General features: G+C 41.3%; 1 protein-coding gene across 23 annotated transcripts in view; it reads right to left on the bottom strand.

Moving 5' to 3' along the window:
• CLASP1 (cytoplasmic linker associated protein 1) overlaps nucleotides 1-14,515 on the bottom strand; it is a 193,501-nt gene that overhangs the window by 114,024 nt on the left and 64,962 nt on the right. Inside the window, exon 1 of one of the 23 annotated variants that reach the window (XM_033003536.2) lies at nucleotides 9,042-9,161. The exons of the other annotated variants lie outside the window; for them this stretch is intronic. Coding sequence (XP_032859427.2) covers nucleotides 9,042-9,057 — 16 coding nt within the window. The 5' untranslated portion in view covers nucleotides 9,058-9,161. Of the gene's footprint in view, nucleotides 1-9,041; nucleotides 9,162-14,515 lie in introns of those variants that run through there. 23 annotated transcript variants of the gene reach the window in all.

The raw sequence follows: 14,515 nt of genomic DNA, 5'->3' as shown, positions 1-14,515 counted from the left end.
ATACAGGCTGCTGGTACCTTGTTGTTTAACCACAAATAACAGGGAGCACTCATAGGGCACTGACATCTGTCAACAGCTGTTACTGAAAACCGAACTCAGGGGAGCAAGCTAGCAGCACCCTGCCTGAACTCCTAAGAAATAAGAATAGAATTTGTGGGAAAATAGTATCTTATCAAATCCCTAAACCCAAATTCTATGCTCAATGCATAGATAAACTTTCAGGATTTCTGAAGGAGGCAATTACTAGTTATAGTTCTAGGGGTCTGCTAGACTGCTTTGTTCCTTTTGCAAGCACAAGCACTGAAGTCCTGTGTATTTGCAGGTACCCCAGAAGAGATTTGTGCCTAGGGATAATTATTCTTCACAGGTGGCCAACTGCTTTACCAACTATCAGTGTGTTCAAAGCAAAAAGTTTTGGGGCCTCCTAGAACATGAGAGCAGGATCAGCCTGATTCATCTGAAGCTCACAAGTCAACCACCTGAACCACCTAAATCACTCACCTCTATTACAGAGCCCTTATTTCCAAGTAGCAATAATTGTTACTTTGTCCAGACTGGAATTGAATGGCTTGGTTATACAATGGCTATTTCCTATTTGTACTGCTGCAGCAGCCAGAAAATATCAGTGATCAGCAGCGTCCTGGTTCACTGGATATTGTGCACAGCCCACAAGTTCCCTAGAAGTTGCCAAATACCAAATCTGTGTTTAGGAGCCACAAGCCAGCCAGGGAAGCAAGCTTTGAACCATTAGCCTGCATACTAACCAGCACCTGGGGGACTTTCAGTCCAGCTAAGCCAACTTAATGGAGCTAAAAAAAAATTTAAACTATATTCAAGCTGCCCCTCTGGTAAGGGTCTCTTTGCATTATTTAGTTTGAAAGAAAGGGTCTGTGAAGGGATAAGGAGACCTTTGCCTCCTGGCACTATGGAGAGAGGAATCCATAAGTCTCTTATGGAATTAAGGCATGTCCAACATCTGAACTTCTCCATGCATGTCCCATCCTCATTTAAACTCCACACCTATTGAGAATGGCTCCTTTATAAATGATTTAAAGATCAACAAGCACCTTCCTAGAATGTAAAAACACAAAAATGAATTCCACCACAACTAAAAAAGCATAAAACCAAGGATATTCAACTTTCTAAATGAAAATTTTGAACTAAAAGCAATGACAACAAAGCAGCCTCAAGCCTGTCCAAGTCCCACTCCTCCAAACACACCACCGTGCTGACAAATCATCTGGTCCTCTTTAGCAACCATCTGTGATTGCCTTCACTTACAGAACATTTAGAAAACAGAGGAACTGGCACACATGAAGCACAGCACATGACAGACAACTACAGATTCACCTTTCCCTTTGCTCCAGTGTTTGAAAGCAAGTAAGGATCAGGTGTTTTAACTGGGAAATGTGAATTTCAATGCCACCTTTACATACTGGCATTCATAAGAAGTCAGTGCTCCAACTAGGATCATTTTGAACTGTTTGCCTTGCCCATTTTCCCATGCAAAGCTTCGTGGGGCCCTACTATTGCACTCCCTCCACTTTACAACCTGGAGACTGAATTGATGAAGTCTTCACTGAAAAGCAGAAGAGAGGAGATGGGCCAGAGACCCTCCATTCCCTCTTTGTTTTCCAGTAGTTTTGTGTTTAGTTTTTAAATATTAGAACTAGGATCCTACTAATTCCTGCTCGCATCTGGAAACCCCTTCCTACTGACACGAAGAACCACTGATAATTACTGCCTGGAACATGAGTGGGTTTGCTGGAGTGGGGGGAGTGGTTTTTAGTCCCCTAAATTACATTTAAATCAGGCTTACTCAGCTTCCTTCTGCAAATATTATGAAGGAATTGGGTCAAAAACCATACTTTATCACAGACTTAAAAAATGCATTCAAACATCACGAGTTAAAAGAAACATTTGTTTTTTCTACATGGGGAACTGGAACATAGAGCTCAGCCAGCAAAACAAAGCTTACCATTACAAGTAAAGGTTCAGAAGGCTTCTAAAAAGAGTATTTTGAAGAACAGCATGAAGATTAAATGGAACAAAATATAGTCTCACCTACTAATTTGTAGCAAGCTCCTCTTCGGATAAAAAATTAGAATATATCCACATTTGAATATCAAGCTTTAAGTTCTTTAATATTAAAGAGTAATCTGTATCTTAACTCTTCACTAAATACGCCCATGTGCAACTTGACAGTCACACTGATGACAGACCAATAAAACTAGAATAAAGTATTCTCATCAACTCTAGTATAACACCAAATCAGCAGAGGATGTACATTAAATTGTACACGCTGCCATTTATAGAGGTGCCTCTGTTGTGGCTTGCAGATGTTTCATGCTGACATCAGGTTGTGTTGTTAGCTGAGGTCACATTTTCTTCTGCCTGTAGCCCTGTTAGCACTCCTGATAAAATGTTGAGTAACAAACACACCATTTCAGATAATGCTGGCAATCTTTGTCTTTAGCTTACTAACACACACAGCTATAGGAGTACTGAACCCCATTCAATGAATTTGGAGATCTTAGGTAACTACTGCCGCCTACTGAAATAAAATAAAGTAACTGAATAATTTAGGTTGGAAGGAACCTCAGGTGATCCAACCTCCTTCCAAAAGCAGTGCTGACAAAACTGTATCACTCAGGGCCTCATCCAGCCAAGTTTTAAAAGTCTCCATGGATGGAGATCCTCTGGTCAAACTGTTCCAGCGTTTCACTCATCATCTTCAAAGTGAAAAAAACTGTAGGCTTATGGAAAAATTGAGCACAGGGCTCCGCCCTCAGTCCCTGTAATCCCTGAACTACTGGAACTTGCATGAAACCAACTAAAAATCTCTTGCTGGAATAGGTCTTACTTCCAATTCAGAGGTTTTCTGGAATTAGTGGTCTATGCATTATAGGTACAGAAAATTGAACATTCTACCCCAAGAATTAAAATACGAGCTGCTCATCACAGTCTTCTATTGGCATTGGTACTGTGTGCTGTTTTACAGAAATCACTTCCATGACATAAGGGAGCAGAGATCACCTGCTTTCAAAAACAGCTGGTAAGGTCATCACTGGCCAAGGGTACAGAGCACCATCAAACATTGCTCAGGTATATTCTCACCTCAAACTGGCAGCATACAGCATTTTCTAGGACATGTAAAACATGCTAGTTTAGACAGCTCTGTGACCCAGCCTTCTGGGGAGGAAGCTGGTAGAAAGGACCTGACACACACACTGGAGGCCCAGAAAGGAACATCCTGCTGAGGCTGATGGAGCATCCTGCCTGGTTTACACAAAAGACATTGTTCCACACAATTGTCAAGCAATCACCTTTCCCCATCAAGAGTTTCAAACAAAACACTGAGGTTTAAATCCTATTTTTAATGCTGACTAGCTAGATAAAGGCTTTATGTTTATCTCAAACTTCTCTACAGTACCTTGCACAGCCCACCCCTGTCACAAAAATCCCCAGTGCCCCAGTATCCTCCTGCATCTCCCACACTCTCAGGCAAGACTGCACAGAGCTGCTTATACCACAGTGCTATAAACAAGAAATAGTTTGGACAAAAACAGGGACAAGACTGCTTTAGAGCCCATGATAAATAGGCTTCAGGGAGAAACATGAAGGGGAACAGCAAGCAAAGAGCACAGTGCGCACACACAAGACCCAGCCCAGACTCAAATCCTTGGAGAAAGCCCACTGTAGTGAGCCAAGATCCAGCATATAACAGTAAAAAAAAAAAAAAAAAAAAATACATTGGAAGAAAGAACTAGAGACAAGTATGGAGCTTCCTAAGGGGGAGGGGACAGAAAATAAGTTTCAGTGAGCTGGTGCATAAACATTTTGCCTGTGGAAGCTTGGGATCAGATCTTATTTAAGTCTCCAGTGAAAAGGAGCATGATTGTCTCTCCACATCGTAGAAGCTCCGCGTGATTAGAAGTCTCTGCAGATTCATCTCCTGCCCAGCTCAGAGCTCAAACAGCAGGAGTGGAAATCGGAGTTGAAGTGCCCTGGCAAAGCTGCAGCAGGAAAGCAGCACGCTCAGCCCTGCCTCCAGGACTGCCCCTGTTCCCTCCTGCTCACAAGCAAGAGCTGGCGGGATCAGAAGCAGAAATATAAATGATCAAGAACAAAGTTAGACCCATCCTTTATAAAGCAGACCTAATTAGAAATATCAGGTGCCATTATGAGCCATAGCTCCGCTAGATAGGAGGCCCATTACTCAGGAGATATATGTGGAAGACATGCATCCTTTTACACATTTTTCCTCTACTCACACTATACCCAAAGGTAACAATCTCATTACATAGGGGTGGAGGCAGCACCAACGCTGTAAGAGCCAATGCCAGCTGCATAAAGAAAACACTGGGAGAAGCAGTGCCAGCACTGTTTCAATACCTAAAATGTCTATTTCCCCCTTCCCTCTGAAAGACTAGGAGCAATCATGCCTAAAACACCTGTACAAGGCTATTTCAACATAGTCAACCAGCAGTTCACAAAGGGCGCCATTCATTTGCCATTGAAATCATTAGAAAGAGTCCATTAACATCAAAGGCAGCAGGTTTGGACAAAAAAATAGTGTAAATTTATCCTTCCTACCTCTGCATATAAGCATCTAAAACTCTCTATCAAACCACTATCCATCCTGGTCTCCAATTAAATCCAGGTGCGTTTGATATTCGCTGGACATTAGCATCTGCATCTAATACCACTAACTTCCCTGTCAAGCATCTAAAGGAGTTCCATGGTACCTTGATGAGCTCTGAAGGAAGGTGGACTAGGTCTGCCACAGGAAATGGAGCAAGTCTGAAAATGCAGTTGCTGTAGGTTTTGCCATTCTTGAGAAAAGCAGTTCAGGTGACACTGTACAGTGAATGAAGGTGTTTATCTCTTCCTCTGTAGCTCATTGTTTGTGCTAAAATTCACCTGGCCTGAGTCTGAAGACCAAATCCAAAGTAGCAGCCATTAGCACTTTTCCTCTTGAAGACTTGGTTGCAGTGAGCTCCCTGAAGGCTATATGTAGGTTGTAAACCAAGCCAGGATTATTCAAGGGCTGTCTGCTGTTTTGGGCTTTAGGGGAATAAACAAGAAAGAGACTCAAACTGCTTTGCATAATGCAACAAAAGGATTCCTTTGACAGAGCAGCAGGGCAGAATTAATTCCTTCAGTGGACAGAAGAAACCCAGTCATTATACAGTATTTGCTGTCTTAATACTACAAAAATAGAATGCTTTTACTTACTATAGCTTGGTTTTATTCTGTTTCACATCACTATATCTGAGCTACAAACAAAATACTTCAGCCAAACATAATGTAATGCCAGACCAGGGCCAAGTACGGACAATGCATTAACTCTGCTTCCCACTGGAGCAACAAATCAGCACTTGTCCACTTCTGCATTTAGAAAAAAGGTCCTCTTCATGTCCCTGACTCACATGGCTGCAACTGCAGTTATTGTTCTCCCACAGGATGTTAAAGCTGGATACACCATCTGTATTATTATGTCTTTCTCAGAAATGGACTTGGTAGTCTAATCTCATCCAGCCTAAAGTCGGTGATTTGAATATGAAAAGTGACTATATATGGGAAGACTTTCAAGCCAGCAAGCATTTGCTCTTAGGTTCTTTAGAAATCAACCAGGTACTCTTCAGTCTAGACACTTGAATTAAATCTCATGGTTATGGAAGCTGCAGCTACTGTAGTTATGCTATACATACACTGTTCTGCAAGGGCAGACAAGCTCTTTGTCACCACAGGAGAAACACACACTTCTCATGTACTTTTATTGCCCTCAAAAGCCTATCCTGTTCACTGATTACTTTTGGGTGGCTGCTGTCCTCAGAGGCTGCTAATTACAGAAGCTAAACTCAGTTCACTTGTTACATGCTCAACCTGAAAACAAATCTCATCAAATAAATGAGAGCAGCAGCACAGGAATTTGAAGTGCTCCACAAGAGGTACAAGAAATTTCATCTCTCCCCCAAGCAGTCTTTGGCCATTGCTGAGGCTGCTGATTAAGGACAGCAATTTAATTTTAACTGGGACAGAGATGCTATATAAAAACAGCCCAGAGCATTTACTTATCAAAGTATCAGGAGACTATTCTCAAGAACCCAGCACCCAGACAACACACAAAAAGAAGGAAGACCCTCGCCCTTCCACTGCTTTTTGTGGAGACTGAACGATTTGTGAGCCTGAGGCAAAGTTTCCTACACCAAGAACACTTTTGTCATTCTTTCCATAGCAGCAGAAAGCACGTGATACCTTAACTTGTCCTCACTGAAGTACTTTACTGCCCTTCCCCAACAAGTATTGAAGCCAGAACATATGAAATACAAAAACATGACCCAAATAAGTTTCATAAATCTGCAGAATATACAACTATGGGATACTTTTTACTCACACCAGGTTGTCCTTAGCATGCCAGCCTACCTTTAGGATATTTCATTAATTTGTACTCCCAGCTCACAGAGAATTGTTGAGAATTAAAAAGCTGACTTAAAATCACTGCTATGTTCACAATGATTGATATGTGTGTGTGTGCATGCATGTGTATGAGCTATCCAATTGATAAATTTGCCCCTGGAAGATGCTGTGTACAATAAATGACCAAGCTAAAAGATCTAAAACATGAAATATAGAGTTAGCTCTTTCATGTGAAAATGTCACTGAAGTTAATATTGCTCTAGCATTGACCCCTAAACTTTCTGAAAAAAGACCTACAAAGGAGAGTCAGCTGCGCAAAGCAGCACAGAAGATAGGAGGAGACTGGTTCAGAGATTTTAAAGACAATACCCACTACAGATTTGAGGCTTTATTTTACAAATGAAACCAACCTGACACCAAAGTACATGAAACAAATTGCAGGAAAAGACAACAGCAGAAAAAAAAACAGCAACACTACTGAGAATTACTGAAATGTGATCACCTCTGCAGTTTTTCCAGATGTTCCCACAGTTTCCACAGGAAGGGTGTAGGATCTTTTCCAATTCATTCTAATTACTGTTATGGACATTGGACTGTAGATTCATCCTTGCAATGTGTTCCAGGTTGCATGTGCTCTCAAAGACAACCCTTGAGGTCCCTCAGATCCATGTGGTACTTTTACCAAAGGGGAAAAGGAGAACAGGCCCTGCATAAAGAAGCCTATCTCCCAATGTGCAAGATATTCATGTATTTAACCTCCATTGGTGTTAATGAAATTGTGCATGTTAAATCTTTTGCTCATGAGGTTCACACTAAACAGCATCATCTCATCATCTAGCTGCCCAATACTTTAGTCTACATTTTATGCATGTCTGTTGGAAATACCATGAAATGCAGTGGTAGATTGGCTCTGCTTGGTTACACCAAAGCTTTGCCAAAAGAGCATCCTTTCTGTGTTCATCTAAAACCATCAGAGGTTAGGGAAGTGATGATACACACACAACCAGAGTAACTCTCACTGATTCTTTGCAAGGAAATCCTAGGGTCAGGGTACTTTGGATTCAATCCAGAAATCACAATAGCACTAACAACTTATTTTTCTTCTGATATGTGCTACTACCACAGTAGTCAACCAATGATGACCTGGAGGTCAGACATTTCCCAGAAGATAAGACCAGCTGGACTATGGCCTCAGGCTCTTCATTCCACCAGCTGATCTTTCAAAGCTGAGAAGTTCCCAGCAGGATGAAATCATTATGATTCATTAACAACAACAAGTATGTGCTTGCTTTCTTTAATAAGCAGTTAAGTACATTAATTATTCAACACAATTCCAACTTTGGAAAAATAGTAGATTATTCTCAACTCCTCCTTAGAGCTGGACAGGAGGAGCCAGAGTGAGAAGGTGTCTCAGCTGTAGGTGGTGACACTGTCCAGTGACAGGTGATGTAAGTCACAAGAAGAATCAGCCTAGACAGGTTTTGGTATTTTGTTCCTGAAGATGCGAGACATTTACTGACTGTTCACAAGTAACACCACACACATGCATCCCCTGCTTCCTCTGAAAATACATGTAGTAATTGCCTTGGGAGAGCATTGTGCAACCATAATATGCCAAAAGGATCCAAGCTCCTAAAATGAAGAACTGCCCATAAAAATGTCACATTCTGTCATACGCAGTATCAATTCCACAGTGTTCAATTTGCCCAGGTGATTTCCACCTGCTAATCCACTGCAAAAAGAGCTGCCAATTAACTCGCACCTTAAAACAGTAAATATCAATACAAAACCAAGGTGTACACAACCCAGATACTGACAATCTCAGACTTCTTAAATTTAGCCTACTACATGCACAACATAATAAGGATTTCAACAGGACAACAGGGATGCTGAATGGAAAGAAGAGGGGGAAGAATAAAGAAAAATAATGCAGCCTTTGCAAAGATAGCTAACAGAAATCATTTTCTCCAAAAGCTAAGATGAAAGGCACAGGCTTCTGATGTACCGTGAATATAAGAAATACATGCTCCCATCCCATAAAGTAATTCTTCATAGGTGAATAGATACAGAGGTCCTCTGCCTTCCCATTTCACCTAGTCCCCTCCAGCCTCTCTGCCTTCAAAGTATATCCTTGCTGTTACAGAAATGCAGTTAAAACAGAAATGCCGGAAAGCCAGTGATGCTTCCATTTGGCACATTCTTGGAACTGTGATTCAATGTTAATTCAAAAGTACTTATAAACAATTTAAATAATCTTCCCAACTGATGCTGCAAAAGGAAACAGTTAGGAAGTAAAAGCCTCAGTGATCGCTCAAAAACATCACAGACCGGGAAGGGTATCTGAAAACACTTGTCCTTCACCTCTTGCAACCAGTTCTGTTCCCTTATATATAACACATCCTCTTCCTTCACCCCATCAAACAGATCATTTATATTCTACAGAAGCTTAAACTGAGCTTGATGCCACCAGGCTACAGATGCTTACAGGCTATTTTTTAAAGTTCCACTGCAAGATTGCTTCAGTCTCTTCACACCGTTAAAAAGAAATTTAACAGGCAAATATTCAGATGCTAACAAATAAACCCGTCCATCCCTGTGGCACATTCATTAGCACCTACCTTTCCCTGTAGTCATTATCTGCAGTGCCAGTGAGATGCTGGGGAAGAGCGCTGTGCTCCAGGAGCAGCCTGACAGTACATGTCTCTCAGCAACTTAACCACCAGCAAACTCTCCACCCTCCTGAACGACTTCTCCGTGTGACCTAGCAGACGAGAGCCACCTCTCCTCCAAAATAAAAGCCTGCTCAGCATTCAGCTGAGCACCATGTGTCCTCCTGTGCCCACTTGCTCACATCCCTTCTTTCTCTATTTGAGAGTTTAAAATCCAGGAGGCAGTAACATGCTTATTTACAAAGTTGAGTAATAGAAAGGAAGCAGAGCTCATCATCTCCATTTACACCTTCCACAAGGATGTACTATCAATTAATATTACTCATTCAAATATCACTCAGACATTACTGCTCTCAGCCTCCCTGCAGGTGAAGGGGTATTTCCTTGCTTTATTTATGCCACAGGAATGCTGAGTCAATTAAATGAATTTTCTATTTCATTTTCTAATTTCAACTTGAAAACTGTATTCGTACAGAACAAGCCATAATAAAAATTAAATTGCACAACGAGGTATGAATGCATAAAAGCACAGTGTAGCATTTGTTGGTTCAAAACCCCTCTGTGTCATCACAGACAGTCACCCATCCTTCCAGTCTGTAATTCTGCTGCTTGGATGCATGTTGACAAACAGACAATATCCTGCCCACAGATGCATGGCAATGCTTGGCAAATGTGGGTGATTTTTTCCTCCTTATAAATAAATACCAAAATAGCATTCAGTGACTCAGCTTTATTACCAGCAAAACACAGGAATTTAGAATAGTTCTAGTTTCCATCTAATTGCTTCCAAGCTGTCAACTTCATAAACAGAATTCATGCAGCAAATAGTATATTTATCTTAAATAATATCTCAAATATAGAAGTAGTTCTACTCAAGAGTAACATTGATCCTTCTTCGTAGACTTTCAGAAACTGGAATTATCACATCTGCTATTTTAGCACTGTTTTAATTAACCTGCTTATTCTTAGCATGCTAACTCACACTGTGCAAGTGACTAAGGGGGAGAGATGTCAGCTCCAGACTTCTGGCTATAAGATCTCTTGCTTTGATTTCCTTTCAGCCCAAGACCACTGCCACCTCTGGTATCCCTAAATCTTGCCCTCCCAAGCAAAGACAAAATTCAGCATAGACAAAATTCAATCCCTTCCCTACCCACAAGTACCGTACTGCACACCACTGCAGTATCCGTGCATGCACCAATGTAGAAGCATCTCCCCAAAATTGTACAACTTATGTAAAACAACATGAGGCCATACATCAAAGAATGTTATATCACAATGATCAAGTGCATAAAAACCACATTGAAATGTCTTGATTACTAACAGCTTTGGTTTGAGTCATCGTTTCCTATCAGCTTGTATCTCAGCAGATCACTTATTTCTTTCTTAAATTAGTCATGAAACGTGATTATGAAGTCTTCTGGAGTCCAGATCTGATCCAAAATCAGTTCAAATCCATGGAAAAACTGTACGCTTTATGATCAGGTCCTTTCAGACATAATACCAAGGAAACCTGTGCAGCATGAATTTCTTGGCATCTCTGTTTATGTCCAATAGCCTCTCTCTGTATCACATCCAACTAAAGATCATCACACAATACCACATGAAAACAGCAGCTGACTAGCTGGCAATTATTGGTTCTTTCATGCTGAAAATGTATTTGTCCCAGGGGAATAAAGCATCTGCATAATTAGCAAAAGCAGCTACACAAAAAATAATTAGCTCACTGAAAGCTCAAAGGGGAAAAACTATAATTTTTGCTTCAAGAGGCTGACTAATTATATGCCAAATAACAAAATAGAGATGCACTGGAGAATCATCGAGAAATCCAACGTGGACTGTAACTTCATATTCTAGCTACAAGAACTGCTGGTAGCCTAGCAACAAGCAGCATACTTCAGCATGCTAAAACCTCCCTCTGACTTAATGAAACACCTCAGATTACTATGCAAACCTCCCCCACCCCACTACGCATTCGATTCTTGCATTACTAAATGATAAAAACAAACTCTAGCCAAAAAAAAAAAAGAAAAAATAAAAATCAAGAAATTCAAGACAAACTCAAAGAAGCACTAATGAACCACGGTATAGAAAGGTAAGTGAATATAAAACACATGAATTATTTTCATAGACTTAAAATTCATATTCTGGTTGGAGATGATTCATTAAATTTATCCATGGCATCAGAAGATGCCTTATTATTTTAAGCACCTTTTCTAGTAGACTGAGAAATATTTCTGTTCATTTGCATCTTGGGAACCATTAGTTAAGAAATCTTTAACAATTTACAGCATACTCGCTAATCTCCAAATTACTGCTGATATACAAACAATGCTGTTGCAATTACTTTCTTTTACGTGAATCTTCAGTGAGCTGGTAAACTGTTATCCCAAACAGTAGCCTCAGAGCTGAGACACCAGTTTTAGCCATCATTCTTTGACCAGTTCTTTTGCTGTATTTCACCATTTCAGAAGCCACAGTTGCTTTCCCACCTGTCCAGTACTGACAACCACTTTCAAGTCTTGTTGTAATTAGCACAACTCCAGTGCTCTGGGGCCAGGGCTCAGTTATGAGTGACACTTCAGCCAACAGCTTGCTCTTGGGTTACCCACCTGAGCTACCCACCAGAGAAGTATAGGTTCATCATATTCACCCGTAAGACCACATAAAAAAAAGGTTATATTTGATTTTAGCCAGTGAGCTGGGAAGTCATGTAGCTTCAGCTAACCTTTCCATTTCAGAGGCATGAATTAACCCTAAACATCAGAAGGCCTTTCCCCAACAGGTGAAGCACGTTACTTTTCATCTGGGTCCATTCCGCAGCCAGTACACACTACTTCTGCAGTGCCTTTCACACCAACAAGGACTTACAGACTGCAGTCTGCACAAACATTTGCCAGTCTGCCTCCCAAAACATCTGGGACACTCATGCAGTCTGCACAGAGCTAGAAATAGTACAATAGCAACAGAGAGGGACTAACATGAGCTTTTAAGACAAGGTACAACTCTGCGATATTGCCTGAAGTCATCTGATCCAGGCCATATAACATGAAGGTTAAAGCATTAGTGTTGTGTTTGCCTGGTGGAGTTACACTTTAAAAGGAGTGGTATTAACGATAACAGATAGACATCCTTATAATTAATACCATACTCTGCCAGACTGTCATGGTTTAACCCCAGCTGCCGTCTAAGCCCCACACAGCCGTTCGCTCACTCCCCCTCCACGAGATGGGGGAGAGAATCAGAAGAGTAAAAGTGAGAAAACTCATGGGTTGAGATAAAGACAGTGTAATAGGTGAAGCAAAAGCTATGCATGCAAGCAAAGCAAAACAAAGGATTCATTCACTCCTTCCCATGGGCAGGCAGGTGCTCAGCCATGCCCAGGACAGCCGGGCTCCATCATGCCTAACAGTGACTTCAGAAGATGAATGTCATCACTCCAAACGTCTCCTCCTTCTTCCCCAGCTTTATATGCTGAGTATGACATTGTATGGTACGGAATATCCCTTAGGTCAGTTGGGATCAGCTGCCCCAGCTGTGTCCCCTCCCAACTTCTTGTGCACGCCCAGCCTCCTCATTGGTGGGGCAGTGTGAGGAGCAGAAAAGGCCTTGACTCTGTGTAAGCACTGCTCAGCAATAACTAAATCATCCCTGTATTATCAACAGTTTTCAGCAGAAATCCAAAACATGGCCTCATACTAGCCACTGTGAAGAAAATTAACTCTATCCCAGTCAAAACCAGGACACACACTCAAAGGATTAACAAGACCAAGAGACCTATTTCCTGTGAAAGGCAAATCTTTTGGGTGTGTGATATTTATCACCATCTTCCCTGGTGACTCTGACAACTGCTACAAGTGTCACCTTTGTTCAAAAGCTGCAAGAGGCATCACGGACACAAGAAACACGATAAATTTAGCTTGTCTTTAGGCCATAATAAACTCGTGACCATGGGTGAAGATAAGCCCCTTCCACTAGTTTACACAATCTCAAAAAGATAAACTAAGTTGCACAGAGCTGTTGACACTTTAGATATGGTGAGCACGCATGATGTGTTTGTGCTGTGCCCACAGTGTGAGGAAGCAGCAACGAACCAGCCTATAGCCCTATGGGAACCTGAACCCTCTCCTCAAACACACGCAAAAAAGATATTAATAACTAATGTTCTCATTATTAGCTTCACAAATGAGAACTACTTTTAAATTAACTCATGCAACTACAGACTTTTTTTTTATTGTTAGGGAAGATGAAAAGGTTCTGGCAGAGCAATGGGAATTCCTAACCTTTCCACGCCTTGCTCTTTGACCCCTTAACACTCTTCCACTCTCCCCAGTTCCCTTTCCCCCCCGGCTACTTTTTGGTCTCAATGGCCACACAGGAGATTCAGCAGGGGGCAGGGGGAAATGCTCACACACACTCTCCAGGGATTGCATCCAGCTGCAGCATGAGCAAGGACCACTAGCCGTCAGCAGACATGGTTAAACAGGGTGAGGAAGACAGGAGTACTGTGTCTGGAAGCACAAAAACCCTGTCAGTAGAGTCAAGGACATGAGACAGGGTGTGTAAAGATCTCAGGCACTGTATGTTCAAGAAAGTTAAATCTTCAAATTGATCAAACTAGTGAGAGGAAGGGGCATTAAAAGAAAAAATAATTCTCCATGAAGCCTAGAACTAGGAGATCCAATACACATAGATGCTTTACTTGCATTTACGTGGGGGAAAAAAAAAAAAAAGTGTTCCTATGGAATCCTTCCTTGGCAATTTTACAATACATGGTTTGCTTTCTTGGAAGGAAATGCCACTACAAATTGTCTGCCCAGAAGAGGTCATCCCCATTGTCCCATCTTCCTTCTTTTGACGTCTTCCATGGTGCCAGCAGCCTTGAAGCACATGACAGCATGTGCTAGGATGTTCAGTCTAGAAACCAGAACCACCTCTCAAAAGCCAAGGATTAGCGAGTGATGCCTCTGGTACTGTTCTGGGATGTGTAGATGCTAAAATGATTGCACAGCTAAAACTCGCATTGCAAATAAATGAACTCTAGTTTCTTGCTCTTCACTGAAGTTTATTCTTACATTTATCTCACCTATTTCATACTAAATACTCTTCTAACTAGTTGTGATATACCTGATTCTCTACTATGATCGCCTTCATTTGGATTAGAAAAACCCTCTGTAAATTTAGCTTAAGTTTGGCTCAGGGCACATCAAACTCCAAAATCTTTCCCCCTCCCCCTAGAAAATAAACCCAACAGAAATCTCACCCACAGTCATCATCCCACCACAGCATTTGTTTCAAAAGACCATGAAGCAATACATCTCATCACAGAGCACAACTCTGCCTCCTCAAACTCCAGACAACAGCAGTGTACATCACAAAATGATACATGACAAAATGATGCATCACATTAACTTTTTCTTTTT

Source organism: Tyto alba, unplaced genomic scaffold (genome assembly GCF_018691265.1).
Source record: "Tyto alba isolate M040663 unplaced genomic scaffold, T.alba_DEE_v4.0 Super-Scaffold_7, whole genome shotgun sequence".
NCBI lineage: Eukaryota > Metazoa > Chordata > Aves > Strigiformes > Tytonidae > Tyto > Tyto alba.
Note: the sequence above shows the minus strand (reverse complement) of the source record. Positions and strands in the feature narration are given on the sequence as shown.